At 33.6% G+C, this 18,936-nt stretch overlaps 1 protein-coding gene across 2 annotated transcripts; it reads left to right on the top strand.

The window, feature by feature from the left end:
- Window positions 1-7,714: 7,714 nt before the first annotated feature.
- LOC148601780 (uncharacterized) lies at window positions 7,715-13,816 on the top strand. 2 transcript variants are annotated; one of them, XM_088555852.1, is made up of 4 exons: window positions 7,715-7,862; window positions 10,738-10,957; window positions 12,056-12,192; window positions 13,610-13,816. In XM_088555852.1, the coding sequence occupies exons 1-4, from the start codon at window positions 7,760-7,762 to the stop codon at window positions 13,633-13,635; spliced, it is 486 nt and encodes a 161-aa protein (XP_088411978.1). In that variant the 5' UTR covers window positions 7,715-7,759; the 3' UTR covers window positions 13,636-13,816. The 2 variants fall into 2 exon arrangements, with proteins under 2 accessions (XP_088411978.1, XP_088411977.1); XM_088555851.1 differs by having other exon boundaries at window positions 12,056-12,201.
- The last annotated feature ends 5,120 nt before the right edge of the window (window positions 13,817-18,936 follow it).

The following is an 18,936-nucleotide window of genomic DNA, read 5'->3' as shown; positions in this document are numbered from 1 at the left end:
GTTAAAAGAAAAAACAGAATGGCGTGTGGAACGAATAATGCATTTTCGGGATAAGGTCTCAAGTTCATACTATATTCTCAGCCGAGGCAGTTCTGTGATTTAAAGTTTGGGCTTGAACATAACCAAATGCCAAGCGAAGTCAGGCAAACATTTTGGTGGGAGTACCTTATGGGCACGAAGAGGTTGGGCGAGAGATGACAGTAGCGTGAAACGACCGTGGTACTTCTTGCCTTCATTTATATAAATATTAAAGATTTTGGATATTAATGGAATACCTTATTATATATGCATAATTGCAACAACTTCCCATAAATTTCCATATTTCATAACTATTCAAAACTCCTGTTTTCGGTGAACACTGAGTGCAAACTAATTAAATTATAAATTTAATTTAAAGAACAAATTGCGATCGACTGTTCACTGTTTACTAACAAGAGTTCGGTATATATATATATATATATATATATATATATATATATATATATATATATATATATATATATATATATATATATATGTGTGTGTGTGTGTGGGTGTGTGTGTGTGTGTGTGTGTGTGTAAGATTAATTCCGGAAGTATAAACGCAGACAAATCAACGTAAAATGCTGCGTTCTTATCAAGCAACATATAGCGATTGACGCACTCATACATCAAATAGCGACATACTTTGTTTCCCATGAGAACCGATTTGTTCGCTGCGTAAGAGTTTCCTCTTTTATTTACCCCGGATTTGAATTTTATGAGCAACTCTGTTGGTACTTATTTCTAGAAAAAGCAGAGAACGTTTACTGTGCCTTCCGGTGCACCCGGTCTATGTTCCCAGTTTTCAGGGAGTCCGAGTTGGTCATTTACTATTTACGTGTAATTTTGGTTAATTCATGTTAATTGTGTGTCTCTATTTTCTGTGTCTAGTTATTGTACTTAGATTATATTCTTCTGGTTTTTGCTTGAATTTTTGTTCCCTTGATTACTCTTTCCTCCCTTACTATAATTGTAACCCCCTGTTCAGACAGGCCTTTAGGAAATCACAAACATTATTGAAATAAAACGTAGTCTGGTAATCGGATTACATCGAGTAAAATCATTCACTTTTTCAAATTTCTCCCATTTTCCACGAATTAAGGTTGTCTGCGGCGTCTAGACTGAACCTCGAATGTCAGACGTAGTTCGGTGCTAAGCTAGTTCTCGGCTGACTATTACGTTACACAACGTTAGTTCGGAGCTTGATACCTCCTCACTAGATTTTGTGTAGAAAGACGGACTGCTATATGTTCCTATTGGATCTAACTTCAAAGTAGCAGCAGTTCCGTTCACATCCTTCCACTAATATCATGGAATTATAAAAGTAGTATCGTTATGGAAGAAACAGATACATCGGAGGTGACAAACATTTTCTATATTCGGACTGATGACGCAATGTTTTGTAAGGAACTGACCCATTATTATTTGAAATCATCTGTATATATGATTTATTTATATAATTGAATGATGTTAAATGAACAAGCGTCGAAATTTTAGTAATGAAATTTAATTGTTTGGTCATACTAATGTAGCAGAGTGTTTATTTGTTAATGTTAAATAAACATGTATTGTTTTATGAAATAAATATGTATTGACATAAAATAAAATTAAAATATTAACATTCCCCTGTAGCGTAAATTTTGGTGAAAAGGATTCATTCCTTTATTCTTGTACATTTACTTGTAAATTTGCATATGTATTATAGGGTCACAGAGTTTTGGTAGTGTTTGATTGGTTCATGAGTGAGTTCATACTTTTGGCGGTTGATTTTGTATTCATGAGTTTAAGTAATTTTGTTTTCCGTGTATTCTCAGTAAACACTGACCTTCGACACAATTGGTAGGTTCTTTCATATTGTTTATAGATTATCGCATATAAAATTTCATAATGGAGTTATCTCCGTTATTTATTCACGTATATGGTCATGAGTACATAGCACATGAAACTAGATAAGTATATTACGGACTATTTTCAAACAGATATATATAAAATGTATATCTGCAATACTGTTATTTTTATATTCCAACTGCATATTTACACTGTGTTGAAATTGTAACTTTTAAGTTAAAAGGAAGCGTTGTTTTTTAGATTTAATTGATCAAAATGTAGCTGTACTATTAAACTCTAGTGAAATATTTCGTATTATAAATAACATGTATGCGTAGATTGTGATGTTATTTGATATTGACTTCGCATGTTTGTAATTTGAAGTTAGATCATAATTCACTAAATTGTATTATTTGTTGTTACAGATTTATTAACATCTGGTAATAAAAATAGAACTCTAGTTTGGAAGTATACTAGTCACCCTTAGTCCCACCTTCTACACTAAATTAATTATTCCAGCATTGTCATAGGTATACATATTCTACCTTAAGCTGTTTCCTGACTTGGATGACCGTACGTGCGATACCCGACAGGGTGGTCAGTTATGACTCGGTGCCGCTTGAGTATGGAAGCACGAATTTTTTTATTTAAATTTAAACATATTTTATTGTCAAAGACAATGGGATTAGACACAAGTTGTACAACTTATCGATGCCTTCTCCTAATATATACATTTGAATGATACACTTATGATGACATTTACAATAAATAGTATTATTTACGAAGTTACTATAGAGACAAACAAATATGTAGTGACCCATAAACATAGATGCATGCACTGGGGATTAAGCATGAATAAAATTAGACAGGGATATCGAAAAATATTTACTCAAATTGTTTGTATTATGTTTAAATATGTTAAAAATTGATTTTTTCAAGACACACATGCATCAATGTTGCAGTGAAACATGATAAAAATAAACACAAGTAGTGTTCACGATATACCTTACGAGCTGAATGTAACGACATTATATTACTCACGTAAAAACCGCCTAGTAGCTTCAACGAACGTTTGAACATAACTAAGAATCAATGAGTTAAACTTGTAACTCAAATTATCATCTCCACCCGTGCAGGTCCGGGTGTTAAAAGAATAGGCCTGCAGCAGCGCTAAGCTTGTCGTAAAAGGCGACTAAATAGTGCTCAGAACCCTAGCCGGGGGTTAGGGCGCTCTGCCCACAGAGTAACTGGGATGTGTGCCCCAGGTGGTTGAATGGGGTACCCCTGGCTTGTTACATGCTGGGGTTGTCAGGCTATAATACGGAAAACCTGACCGCAAACCATAGTGGTGCACCGTGTTGGGAAAGATGCCATGTTCCTCGCACGTTAAAGAACCCTACTGTGGTATTCTCTCGGAGTAGGAATCATAGGGCTCCGCCACGGGAGGCTAAATTGCCCGACCCTTCCCACCTCTCCCTATTTCCAGTGGCAATCAAAATTTGTCGACCCCATTGTCTTTGTGTCCCATCCCTTTTTCATTTCATCATATTTTCATGTTCATTTTATACTCAATTTCATGTTCATCGTCTGAATATAGCTGAAATATTGCTGCTCGGACGTTAAACCCCAGCAAACAAACAAACAAATTATCATCTCCAAAAAGCAGAGTGTTGAGACAAATATTTGTTCCTAGACCAGTCAAATTTTGAAAAAGCATGTTTCGTTGCACAGTAAAATTTGGACAGACGAGAAAAAAATGTTCTGCGTCTTCTGTCAAAGCTCCACAAGAACAGATTTTATCAAAAATAATATGTGCTCTAAATAAGTTGTTTTTCAAAGAACTATACTTATTTCTAATTCGTGCATGAGTCAAATTCATGAATCGTTTACCAAAGAGGTCAAACGGTGGTGGCCTATTAATAGCATTGTTATTACGATATTTTAATTTTAAACGTAATTTAAATATATCAGAAGAAGGTGATTCTCGTAAGGAGATATCCAAATTGTTCCATAGGCTCAATGTAGCTGGCAAAAATGACTGTTGGTACAATGAAAGTCTAGTTGGAAGGACGCTATAATTTCGGTTATTGTCAGGTTATACCATAATGTCAGTTTTATCCGGATTTAGCTTTACCAGCCATTCACTAGACCAAATAGAAATATTTTCTAAGTCCATATTTCTAAGTCCATATTAGTCATATTGACAAGTGTCTCCTCATCATTGGCTACATGACCAATAGAAGTGTCATCTGCAAATAATCTACAAAGCCCCATCATACTATCAGATATGTCATTGACATATACAATAAAAAGAAGAGGTCCTAATACAGATCCTTGTGGTACACCAGCATACAATGAGCCTATGGTTGATTTTCCATCCATGAGAACAACCCTTTGTCTTCTAGATTCTAAATAAGTATAAAGCCACTATAATAAATTACCCTTGATACCATATCGTTCTAATTTAAAAATCAATCCCTTAATCCAAACACGGTCAAAAGCCTTGCTAACATCGCAAAACGTAATGCAAGTTTTTTTACCAGAATCTAAAGACACCAAAATTTCATGATAAAGTTCAATCAATTGATGTACTGTAGAAAAACCAGGTAAGAATCCCGACTGAAATTTATAGATAAGATTATTGAAAAATAAATGGTTAAAAATAGGTTTATAAACTATCTTTTCTAAAATTTTACTTGTGCAACTCAACAAAGCGACTGGTCTATAATTTGATACCTTTGATTTGTCTCCCTTTTATACAGGGCAATAACATGTGCTAATTTCCAATATGATGGAAACGTATGAAAGTTTAATGATTTGTTGAAGAGCATGCATAGGGGTCTTGCTATTTCATTTTTAACAGCAATAAGCATTCTGTTGCTTATAGAATCTGGGCCAACTGCTTTGTTAGGATTTAAATTTGATAACACGTTAATAACATCTAGTTCGAAAATTATATCATAGATGACCTCTCTTTCTCTGTCGTCAAAATCAGGAAGATTTTTATCTCTGTTTTCAATATCTGTAACAGAACAAAAAGCACGAATTCCAACCTGTTTTGTCGTAGGAGTAATTAATAACGCTGATGTGATGACTTAACACAATACACAGCAATTGTACCATTTTTTCAGGATCCTTGGAGTTTGATAATTTCGCAAATTAATAATAACCCATTGACTTTTAGTCTGAATTTTCTCTTAATTGTCCTGCAAACCTCCAGAGTTTTTCAACATTGATATGTTGATATCAAAGGTCGCCGAGTCATGCGAACATTTTGGAGACTGTAAACGTACTAATGTAGCGGTATTATAGTTATTTTTTGCTATTTTTACGGTGGACAGAAAATCGCCAAAAACAGTATCCGCGAAATTAGTTTTTAAACTATATAATACTTGACACATTTTTGAAACCGAAAATTGATACCCGCCAATACCTGCATATGTTCACTTGAGTTAAACCATTGTTGCGACGTCAACGTATTGTTTTAACAGTGGATTCTTTTTTACGAATCAACGGTGGACAAACAATAGACAAAACATTCAAGAAACTGAGTAGTTTTTAGAAAGTGTAAGCCGTTGTTCGATTTATCAGTACGCCACTAATTACCATTAGTCCAAAAAGAACTAACGAAAAAGTTCAGTATTTCATTAAAGTTGACTTCAGAATGCATCTCTGCGAATCTAAGTTGGGTTTCCGCTAGTCCTTTCGCCAGTTTGTTTATCACGATCGCGAACTGACGTTTAGCTGCGCACTCCGCTTGCTTCGTAGTGATATCGATGACTTCCGATTTCAAGATCAATAGTCCATTTTGACCGTACATGGTCGTGTATATGTATGTCCGTTGCAGCTGTTGGTCGGAAGAAAACCGTTTACATAGGATTTTTCGTTACTTGGGCGTCTATTGCATGTAGCCGAGGCATTTTTCTACCGACTAGCGTGCTGGACTGAAATGCAAGAAAAAAAAAATAACCGAATAAAATTTATCATTTTACATTTGATTTAAACATAAAAAGGTAAACTTAAATTAATGACTTTTTCGAGAGAAATGATATTTTTTTTAAATAAGAAAAAATTAATGCTACGAAAATGCCTCAGCTATCTGTCTCCCGTTTTCGGTTTTTCAAATCCAATTGGTAAGGCAAAAAAAGTCGAAAGCAAGAATGGTAGTTAACGTTTATCAAGATAAATTTCCGTAAAACCTCTGGAATCCCTGTTAACGGACGAACAACCGGCCGACTACACTTATACCGTAATACTAAATACAATACTTTCATATGAAAAGGGCACAATATACTCTTCCCCAAATAACTACATGTACCTAACAAAAATAATAATTTAAAAGATGCATATAATGAAGAATAGTCTTTGAGAAAGTCGGACAAAATGGGAAAAGTTTGAAACATGAAAGTAAAAAACTCGACGATCTGACAATATAGTTTCATTCAAAGAAATCTTCTCTATTTGAAAGGAACATTTTAATTGCTGCATTACTGCGTAATTGGTACTTTCTCAATAGAACGTTAGAAAATTGAGGTTTTTGAGAGCTTTTCGTGACTTTGAAATGTTCATTTGCAGTGCATTTTAATGACATTTCAATGTATTTTAACAAGATAAAATAAAAAATGGCGTCTTTTGTTTTATACTGATAGTACAATTTTCAAATTACAGTGTCTAAATGATGGGTTGTTTCATGACATATTTGACACACACACTGTGTGGTCACTACATAGAGACTGGTACTTACATGTAACCATACATTGTCAACTTTGATGTCACATACAAGTATTTTACGAAAAATTAGATGGACATTTGGCAAAGTAATGCATGAGAAATTGCAAGCACTCTCTAGTTTTTACTTGCTCGGCTACTATACAAACCATTTTTATTGTATCATTTGTAAATAGAACCACACGTGAAAAAGAGTACATGCAATTCATTTTGTATATAATAGTCATTTTTAAGGACCAGATATGTATAAATGATTTTTTTTCAAAATTAGAAAGAAATAAAGACAAATATTTTAGCTTTTTCATTGGAAAACAATATTATGATAGAAATGCCGATCGGAAAGTGACTCCGAAACTCGAAAAAGAAGTCAAATGGACTACCTAGCTTTAGGGTCCGGCCATGTCATAGGAACTCCGTATCATCAACTGTTCACATATCGACATCTTGGTATGGATCAAAGCTGCTGTAGGTCATGGTTCCACTCGAAACGTCTTTTAAACGAATGAATACAGTAATGTTGTAAATACCCAATATATGCCCACAAAAGTTACACAAAAGACCTAATTGGAAGTCAAAACAGATTAATTCGTGGCTGACTGTAAAAGAGTAATCAAGTAAACCAAGATCCTAGCGGAAATCAAAAGAATTTAATCCAAGGGCAAATACCAGATATGAAAAAAACTAGGGCCTATGGTTTAGCCTTTATGAAACTGCATCTGTTTTATATTGAAAAAGGACCAATTTTTCGCTCTTAAAATTGCCGGTATATTCAGACTGCTCAGTAGTATGTTAATGAGACAAAAATGTGTTTCTCGACCCGTACCAAAAATATTAGGATTTAATAAAAAAACAGACAAGGGAGCACATTTGTAGACTAAGTGTGTCCTACTTTCTTCGTTATTCATAATCACTTAAAATTGTTAAATGTAGCTATTTCCTACGCATAAACATACCAAAGGAGGCAAAATGAGGGTATCTTTTTGCCTTTAATAATCTACATGTCAGAATCATTTTAATAATGTTGTAGTCTCATCACTTATTAACACAAATATTGATTTTGTTTATTTTTGGTCAAAATTTATTGTTTAATTAACTTTTCGTGTTGAAGCTCGCTACAAAACCAAAACTTAATTTCCTCGTTAGCGTCATTCCCGTCCATATTAAACTCACTAAGATCAATGAGATGTGTTATTTCCGATGTAAATACATACATAAAATGTCACACCAGTTCAACATGGAGGTTTTGTTGAAAATAGCAGCAGTTTTTAGCATTTTGTACTTTACACGTAAGTTACATATTCTTTTTTTGTTTTGTTTTTTTCAGAATAAAAAAAAAATAAAGAATGTGAGAGTATTTGAAATAATTTCATTTATTTTTACATACACTGTTTATTTAATACTTGCTTAACGCTAACATTTTCATGTTGAATGTTTGCTCTGTATTAATAACCAAATGACTATCAATTTTAATTGAGAATAAAAGTAGTTCATGAAAATCTTTTCAATGTGTATGATTTTAGTCTGCAATTTTCAGAACTTAACATTCCGTCATAATTGAATAATTTCCATGGTATTATTTGGGTACCTTTACGGGGAACAGTTGGTACGGATTACACATTTTAGATCATACCATTTGTCTCAATGTCGACCAACGGGAATATGCGAGCTTTCCTATACGTTACACGCTGAACGTCTGCGTTGAAAGTCTTAATAACATTCTTCTTTTATGGGATACACCACTTCTGATAGATCGATTTTGAGCCATACATGTTTGAAAGCAACTGATTCTCCGTCGGTCTTATTACGACTACTGCCACCAGCGAATGGTTTCAGTGGAACACTTGGCACCTTCAGTGATGATGTGCTTAAATACGAGCCCTTTTGAGTTGTTCGATAACTTAACAGACATTCGCTAACATTCATTATAGATGAATATCTAATTTCAAATGGAAAGCTTTCACAAAATAAAGGTTTTACACCCTTCTGAATTTCATAGGAGGAATTATATTCGTTTCGGCGATAACATTTATCTTCTAAAAATATAAACTTTATAAGATAAAATTAGGAATTCCGATGGACACAAATTGTGCTTCTTTAACAGCAGATCTATTTTCGTATTGTTTTGAATCTCCTTTTAAGGCCAAACTTCACATAGATCCTTGCAAATTTAAATTAATAGACAAATTTCATAATACTAATCGCTACATGTACCTAGATGATATTTTTGCGCTGAATAACTCTTACTGTTTCAAATACACTGTTGAAATTTACCCCCAAGGACCTGACTTTAGATAAAGCTAATAAGGGCAGTTTTAATTGTCATTTTCTATTTTGATTTTTCCATTTCACAATGAATAACTCAAAACTAGAATTTACGACAAGAGGGAGATTTCTCGTTTCCAATTCCTAATGACGGGGACGTTCCTTTGGTTCAACCATACGGTATAATTAGTGGTATATATTTCGCAATTAGTAGTTCGATATGGCTGAGCTTGTAGCGATATTTCAGACTTTTATGAACGAAATCTCTGTAATACTGTAAAATTGTTAAGTCGTTTTTTTACCATAAATTGTTAAAGACTTTTACGAATCTTTTCATAAATATGGAGATTTGATGCTGAACTGTGGTTGTATACAGACAACAGTATTTCACATGATTTTCACTTAAATTGAGCTAAAATAAACTTAGTGAAAGAGTTCAAGTGAAATTCGAGTGGATCGAGCCGTCGCGTGAAACTCACGGGATTTGCTCACATGCAGTTCTTTTTAAGTGAATTTCACGTGAAAATCATGTTAATTTCATGTGAAGTTCACGTGAATTTCACGTGAAGCTCGATTAACATGAATTTCACGTGAAAAATATTTGCCTGTGTACTTGTGATAACCAAAACGAAAATGGAATTTCACATCCTAGTTTTTATGGTAAGGTAATAAATATATGTTATAAAGCCATTAAAGCTCGAAAGTTTAAACAGAATCCTTTCTGAAAAAAAATATTGGAATAAACTTAATATCGTATCATTGTTAAATCATGAAATTATGTTATTCTTGGTTCTAATATTGACTCTGTTGTTAATACATTAAATATTAATTACCTTTATTACATTTCGTTCCACTTTCTCCCAATATTACTTTTTCTATTGACATTTGCACGAAGGCCTTGTTTTTCTTTATTTTATGTTATGTTTTCACTTACTCGAAATCCTAACTGTAAGACGTGTTTTATTGGTACTTTTGTTTGAGTAAACTAGGTATGCTTACCAGTTGCCTGTGAAACAGCGAGTAAAAACTCTCGAGGTAGGTACAGATTGTTGTCTTTTGTCCTATTTGTTAAGGTGTTTGTATTCTGTATAGATCCCGAATTCGACAGTTTTAATAGTTCGTTTTATTGTTGTATTTTCCAACCAGTGTTCCAGGTTAATGGAAGGTTGAGCGCCACAATCATGTTTAACCCGCCACATACTCTATGTGCCTGTCCTGAGCTAGGAACCTGTAGTCCAACGGTTGTCGTTATTTTTTATGTTCTCGTTTTACGTTTTTTCTATAGGTCGGTTTCGTCTTTTATTAATAGTTTCACATCATTTTGGGATGTGTGTGTGTGTGGAAGGGTGGAGGGGGGGGGGCTTTTATAGCTTGCTTTATGGCATGGGATTTGCCCATCATTGAAGACTCTGTGGTGATCTGTAGAAGTTTAATTGTTTGTTGAATGACTGATTCATTAGCAATCATATAATATCTCCTACCTTTATAATACAAATCTAATTAAATCTAGTGTATTTTCATTTTCAAATTAAATACACCGGGATTAAAATACTTTTTTAAAGTTAACCGTTTAAAAATATCCTGAGTCTGTCAACATTCGATATGTTAGGTGTCGGAGAGTAGCAAAACCACCAGCTTATCAAACAGTCAAAGAACGGTAACTGTCATGTCAAAACATTGTGCAGATTATCGATAATGTGAGTCGCTCGATCACAAGACAGCTAGACTTAACAGATAGAAATAGCAAACGAACAAAACATGTACCAACATTTTATGATCAGAGTAGAAAAGAAAATACAGATGGGGTGGGGACGGAGATGTGTACTGACACCCAATCTTTATTGATGTTCAAGATATTATTGTAGAAACAACCATTTCTAAAACCTTATTTCTTTTCAGTTGTTAAATGCGGCAGAGTGCCGTTACCTGAGTTGGCACCAGCAACTTGTAACCTTACTATATGGCATGGAATTTCTGACGTCACTCACCAAAGAATAAATGTCCTAGAGGGAGATACCATAAACATAGTATGCGACGCACGATGTACTAATGAACACTACACCCCTGTATTAAGGTGGATTAATCCAAGGGAAATGATAGTATGGGATGTTCCTGGAAGGTATGGCTATATAGACCACGCCCTTCGAGGCCCGAAATGGTATTAGTCAAGGGCGTTAAAAATGCCTAGTAGATCGAAAGCTCTAGATACGGTTTTCTGTAGAATTGAGGAAAGTTGTTTGAAATGCGTCAGGAAGGACAGTCCGGCAATTTCCTCAGAAACTTAACTTATACAGGTTTAGTAGCACTTCAAATAAGAATCATGCAAACTGTTTGATTTTTGATATTATGTTTAAAATGTTATAGTAAGCAGAAATCAACATGTGACTTTTCATATAACACTTGATCTTAGGCGATACAAGTTATATAGTATGTACTGTAGAATTCAAAATGCAGGGAGATAATTCTGTAAATGATACTCAAATACAATAGAAACTGTTATTTTTTCAATGTGGATGATCTAAGAGCAGACAGATTGGAATGAATAGATATACATTTCATCATATAGACCTATAAAGTAACTTAATAACAAAAATTAAAATGTGTAGCCTTTTTGGGGGTGTATTACATATTACTGAATTTGCACAATTATCACTAAGACTGATACTTAGAACTTTAATGGTATTGTATTTTAGCATAGATCTATAATTCATGATTTCTTTATTATATTGTATCATATGATATTTTGTATATATATCTATGCGTATCGATGTCGTATTTAGTGGCGTCTTTACCGCTTTTATTACGATGTCCGAGGAATGCAATTATGTAACTTTTGAGCAGGCTCAATACACTCTTCCGCAAAGAAATATTTTTTTTCTACACAAGCCGTACCTCGCAGGAATATATATTACGCATGCTCATTCATTTAAATGTAGTTATATTTTCCTTTTATTTTGTTTCGCACTTTGTTTACTTAGAATTTTTATCTTTCTAGAAAAGCAATGGAAGCTTACCCTACCGGTGCACCTGGTCCATGCTCCCAGTTTTTAGTGGAGTCCGAGTTGCTCATTTGCTTTTGTTATTTTATATATATGATTTTAGTTACTTTATGTTCTTTGTTGTGTATGTCTGTTTTCCATGTCTGGTCTTTGTCCCTAGATTACATTCTTTTGATTACCGCTATAACCTTCGTCCCCTTGTTTACTCTTTAACTTAGGTTGTTTACGTCCCCGATGAATAGTCATCGTCTACAGAGCCTGTACATCCAAGACACAAGTAACGAAGATGTTGGCGTGTACCACTGTAGGGGGTGGACAGGACGATGGACTGATGCAACTGTTGATGTACAAATTGGTAACTTAGGTTAGGAAAAACAACTATTAGATCTGTTTGGATTTAATCATCGTCTTAAAAATTTTATGTCATTCGTAGCACTTTCAGACGAAAGTGGAACAGTATTGTTTTTCATAGCATTCAAATAAAAAGTAATCTAATTCATAATTTCTACACAAAAATGAAAATGTAGCGAACAAATGAATTGTTTTCATTATTTTAGTTTTACATATACATTGTGATATATTTTTCACGTGGAACTGTAGATGATTGTTATAGAAAACGGATTAAATTCAAAATCGAACAGTACAACTACTTTTACTACATTGCTTAAGGAGGTAGACCTGGCGTAAGGGAAACAACTCTTAAAAAATCACTGGAACGTTTGTATTAACCATTTTACATCAATCTTATGTAAGCATCGAATTAACTTGGATTCATATTATTCTGCTTCAAATGAAAGCTAAAGAGGCTTTGGTGAAATTGTGTATGATGCAAACATATCATTGACTTCATGAGTTATGCCCCTTATCCTAGGTCTACCTCCTTAACATATCTCCATACCTGGAGGGATTGTGATATATATATATAGGGCACATGCTGACTAAAGTGGACATTCAACTTTTATTTATTACAACTGAACAAAACAAAAACAACAACAAAAATAACAAACAAACGGAATTGGTACTGAACGATCTATGTTTAAGTTTCGTAATGAGTGGCTCAGAGTTTTTAAATATCGCAATATCAATTCAGATATTAGTATTTAATTATTCGCTCTATAAATAGAAAAAAAAATGCAACATATCGTTTTCATGTGTTTGGAATCAGTATAGTACAAATATTTGTGCTTTTACATATACATGATATCATATTTTTGTTTTAAAAAATCACAGAAAAACAATACTTTTTTTCTTATTTGAAATCCTAGTAAAAGCATAAAAGTACCGTAGTTATTATTCTGATTCAACTGTTTTTATTAAATTAATTCGCGTCAGAAACATGTGTTTTTCAAAGCGGTCCTATAAATATGATAAACATATGTTCTTCATACGTTTTCAAAACATATGTTGCACCTTCGCATGTATAGGTAGGTCATTTGACTTTTCTCGTTCAGATTCTCGGTTTTCATTTTTTTTTCTCTCGTGAAAATTAGGGCTCTCTTTTATCCCGAATTTTAGGTTTAGGTTTTGTGCTTTTTAAGTACCAGTTCAGATAAGAATCATGCAAAATGTGATACTTGTTTGGAATTAAAGCCTACATATTTTTATTTTTGATATTTTGTTTAAAATTTTATAGTAAACAGAAATTAGCATGTGGATTTTCATAGAACCCTTGTTCATAGGAGATAAAATTATATAGAATGCACTATAGAATTTCAAATTAAGGTAGATAACTCTGTATATGATTTTAACTTAATTTTTTTCTGGGGTTTCAGAAAATCAACAGGACACCGATGGATAAATTTAACACAAATAATGTAAAGAGGCTGACAGAAGTTATCTACGCATGACTGAAAAAAGATGAAATTACTATTGAGGTTCAGAAATTGCTACTTTAATCCATTGTTCGAAACGGGCTTACTGTTAACAGATGTGTTTAGTAATCAAGAAAGGATTATGATAATAAAGTTACTTACACTGTGCGTTTCTTGTCATAAAATAAAAAGTAGGTATATCACTCTGAGTAAAGGAGCAACAAAGATAATGGGCGTGACCAATTATTCTCTGTCAAGTGTTTAACCGGATTTTATTTTATTTTTTATTTCAATGCTATTATTTAACCCTGTGAAAGAACTGCTGAAAAGAATTGAAGCGGACATAGACTACAGAGAATTACTCTGTCAAATAACGAGATACTATTCTGAACGAGCTTAAAACGCGATACAGCGAAACACATTGTACTCACAATAAAATTATAACGGAACAAATTATTTTAAAAGAAATCAGATTGTAGGTTGCAGCGTCTTTTGTATGTTGTCAAATACAAATCTATGTTACAGTTGAATAAGTACCAGTAACTTAAGGAGGTAGACCTAGGGTGAGGGAAACAACTCTTGAAATCAGTGATATGTTTGGATCATATTCAATTTCACCGAAGCCTATCAAGCTTTCACTTGAAACACAACGAAATCAATCCAAGTTACTTTGATATTTATATGAGATTGATGTAAAATGCTAAATACAAACGTTCCAATGATTTTTAAGAGTTGTGTCCCGTACCACGACAAACACACGAAAAAAAAATAAAAATAAGCATATAGAAACAAATGTAAATGTGTTACCTGGACTCCACTACAAAACCGGCATCACGCTGATGCTGCCATTTATTTGTACATAACTAGAAAATAATTCTTAAAAAGATTGCATCTAAAAAATCCGGCAATCTAGACCTTAACATTTGCAGATTCAAAGATGGTTTGGCTTTTGGACTTCCCGTATATAATAATGGAAAAAAAGAAGAAATTGTGCACACCTTTTGAGTTTAATATTTCAATATGGAATTTTTTCCTTTCTAGTATTTTAACGCATTAATTTCTTGTTCCTCTTTCAAAAATTTCATGATTGGGAAAAATTTCTAAACAAAAATAGATAGATACATTTAATAATATTACAATTGTGATTATCATATCCGAATCTTAATGATTTTATGCACATTTGAATATAACGAGAATAGGTATGGTGTATATGTCAAAGAGACAACCCCACAGAAATGAACATGTCAGTCCATGGCCACTCGTTAGTCTTCAATGAACGACGAAGAAACCCTAATACCACAGGGCAGGCTGCAGATAGCCCAAAACACCATACCATTATATACTGGTACAGCAAAGGAGTTGTTCCTATATACTCAACTATCATAAAAAAATGAACTAATTAACAGGTGAAAACGAAACAAGACATATATCGACCAGAAATTCCTGACTTGGAACAGGCGCAAAAAATGCGGCGGGGTACTTAATCACGGTACATCATAAGTCATACAATAAGGACACAAACCATTTCGTACCAAAAAAAAAAAAAAAAAACTGCTCTTGTTATCTTATTATTGAATTAAACGGGAATATACAGTTTTTTTTTCATTATAGTGTTTTGATGGTAACTGTGTGCAAAATTGTCTCCATTTTCAGGACACACTTTCAAAATTGTTTTGATCCGCTCTTACTCAATACTTTACAATACGTGCACGTGGCACTACTATCTATTTTTTTTTTCAGAAGTAGTGCAAGGTCCTTCTGTCTGGTAGTGGTTCCATTAAAGTATGTTATTCTTCTTAGCTTTGATGCTGAATACTTTATAGAGATGCTTAACTTGCATCTATCCGTGAATGTAATTAGCGTGGAAGCTTGACATTACGGAACATGATACATTTCAACACGTATTAATTAAGAGTAAAGTTTTCAATTTTTTAAGTTCATATATACATGTAAATAATCATATTTTTGTACTATAATCCCAATGTTCAAACACATGTAATAAAATATTAAAATATTTTACTTAAAGCACCATTAAGTTACTATATGATAACAAGTACTTTTTTTCTAAAATGAGCTTAGTTTATAGCAGTACTTTTACAATTTTAACTATAATTGTGCAGGTAAAACAAGGGCGTAGCTAGACCTGTTTTAGTTGTACGCAAAATTACGGCGAGGGGTCTTGGTGGGGGGGGGGGGGGCGGGGGGCGTCGCTCAAAGCCCCCAGTGAGTCCGGCAAGGCAAAGCCCTGAGGGAAACTCCTGAATTTTAACGATTTTGGAGCCAGTTTTTCAGAGCCTATTCTGCGTTAATGGTATGCATATGTGATAAATAACCTTTATTTCATCTTCAAAAAGTGTGTTTTTATTTTTGTTACTTTTTCCGAAAGTACGCAACTGCGCATTTGCGTGCAGGCAGCTACGCCCCTGTAAAATCCAGGTGAAATTAAGGTAATCAATAAAGAACAGACTATAATAATTAAAACATCAATTTCTTATATGTTTATTAAAACATGTAATTAAATGATGCAAACCAGGATTAAACCTTAGTAAGTCTTTCACTCAAAATGGATGAGAACGTTTTCCCTAAGCATGAATTTAGTGTAATTTCTCTATACTTGTTTATCAAATAATACTTTAACAATAAAGTTGAAAATGATAGCACTTTCCGTTTATCCGTTACATCCTTCATTTCGTGCATCATAAAGCTATGACAACGTTGCTTCAAGGAGATAATTCGACTGTCTTTGTGGATATAAACCACTAAAATCCCCCACATAATCATTTGAACGATATGTGTGACCTTACAATCAGCTGACTGTTCCTTTACTGGGTTTAATTTTCGTTTTCGTGCTAACGTACATATACTCAATACTGATAGACCCGGTTTGCACTTATATGTGTAATACATGACGGACTGAGGTGTTCCTTGACGTTCTTGGCTATCGTTTGGGGTTTCTCGCGGACGGTGTAAAGCATCAAAGTGTTCACCCAGTCCCCGGGAATAGTCAAACCCGTGATTTGGATCATTGTGTATTTGGGGAAATTAGTTGTCATGTGACCTTCATCATTCATTAAATTTAATGCATTATCACGTGATTTTATGTCGATCGGTGACCTAGTGATTCAATTTGTAATATGCACGCTATATGCAGCGTTGTATAGCCTGCAGCAGCATTTGCTGAATCTTTGACCCAGCAAAATACTTTTTGAGATAAAATCAACACTTTCCAGTGCATGTAAGACAGATATTGATGCATGCCAGTCAATTGATGAGAAATGTCGAAGGCCGAAAAAAATAATGTTATGTTAGCACTATTCTAAACATTTTGTAGGGTCGGTAGATACTGATTTTTATTTTCATTGGATATTTTTGAAATAAAATAAGTCATAAATATACAATGAAAACCGAATATGCAAAGACTAAACATGTAATGATTTGCCCACAGCCTAATCCCTTTTGGGATTCGGTGCACGAGTAATGTTTTGTTTTGACAGAGGTGGTAAAAACAAAAAACAAAAAACAAAAGAACAAAAAACAAAATATCTCAAGTGCCGAATTCCAAAAAGGGATTATCCACGACCAAGAGCACACTCATGGCATGTGTGTTTTCAATTTACTTTTTTTTTCTGAAAGACAATCGGCAGAATTTTTACGTTTTTTTTTCTTCAAAATTTCAAATAAAAAACCTGTAAGGGGTCTGAAGGAGGGTCAGAAGGATGACCGGAAACATTTTGTAGGCCTAAACGGATGGTCTTTTTATTACTCCGGTATTGCTAGAGATTGTCTGGCAAGCTTTTTTCTGACTTGGCTTGGGGTATGAAAGAATATATCTATATTCAACTCAATATTTTAAAGAAAAGTTAAATGACCGTGTTGTGAAGTGCTGAATGTACATGCACGTTATGTTGATTCTGAAACCAAATGATACTGGCACTGCCTCTTGATATATTTTATACAGCTGCAAACCAAGTATACCGTTTTTGCCCAAGGAAACATTTTCAGGCTACAAATGTAAGTGACTATCTAGAATTAAATAAAAACGTTTGATACAAGATTTAGTTGAAATATTGATTTTAAAGTACATGTAATAATTTTGAGTCAGTATCGATGGATTTAGCCTTTAAGTCCTTTATATACCGGTATTGTATTTTTGTTTCATAAGAAAATTTCGAATGTTTTTCATTGAGTACATTACTGTAAGTGGGAATTTTCTTCCACTATGCAGTTGTATTCTCCTTTGCAAGAGAACTGTTTGACTGTCTAATGTAAAAACAAAGATATTATAGATGTAAATTCTTATCGTACATGATTTAATGGTTATGGTTGATCAATTGTTATGAAATTGTGATATGATTGTACTAACTACTGATTAATGATTGCTCCTATTTATTTTTTCAGTTTATGGCCCCTACCATTTTAAAATTAGGGCCATCCATGTAACTGACCGATACCACACTGTCGTTTTCTGTTAATCTAAAAAAAACTGAGAGCCCAGAATTTTACCAAGCTAACCTACATAAAGTGAAATGCCAAATCCTAATTAACATGCCATAGCAAGTTCAACACATTTATTGATATCAGTTGATATATTTAGTAACACATGTTAATAAGTATTTATAAACATATGCACAATTCAATTATTTATTTCAGTTAATACAGAAGTTTTCTGGACGATGCAAACACGTTCACCCTACCGGTGCACCTGGGCCACGCTCCCAGTTTTAAGTGGAGTCCGAGTTTCTCATTTAATTTTGTTACTTTGTATATTATTTTAGTTACTTTATGTTCATTGTTGTGTCTGTTTTGCGTGCCTGGTCTTCGTCCCTGGATTACATTCCTTTGATTTCCGCAAGAATCTTGGTTCCATTGGTTAATTTTTCAAGACAAAACATATGTATGTTCAAATTTGGTCTTTGGGCAATACCAGTCTGCGTCCACACTTGCCCCTCGGGCAATAACAGTCTGTGTCCACACTTGTAATTATTACAATATATTTAAAGAAATATCTCTTTTGTCTTTTTCTTTTTTGTCTATGCTGTTTAATATTTTCCAAAAGGCCTTCTTGTCCATACATTATTTCCAATTTTATTTTGAAAGGTTTCACACTCTTTTTTCATTTAACCTTTTTATTCTGTACTTGTCTTTTTCATTGGTTTTCTGTTTTCCAATTAGAAAAAAGCCATATCGCTTCCTGGCTTTGTGGAATTTCTTTCTACTCTCTTCACATTTATCATTAAACCAAGGTTGATATTTGTCCTTATCTTTCTGGATTTGTTTTACTTCTAACT

Source organism: Perna viridis, chromosome 12 (assembly GCF_037379345.1).
Source record: "Perna viridis isolate PV_CMFRI_1.1 ecotype Kerala chromosome 12, ASM3737934v1, whole genome shotgun sequence".
Lineage (NCBI taxonomy): Eukaryota > Metazoa > Mollusca > Bivalvia > Mytilida > Mytilidae > Perna > Perna viridis.
Note: the sequence above shows the minus strand (reverse complement) of the source record. Positions and strands in the feature narration are given on the sequence as shown.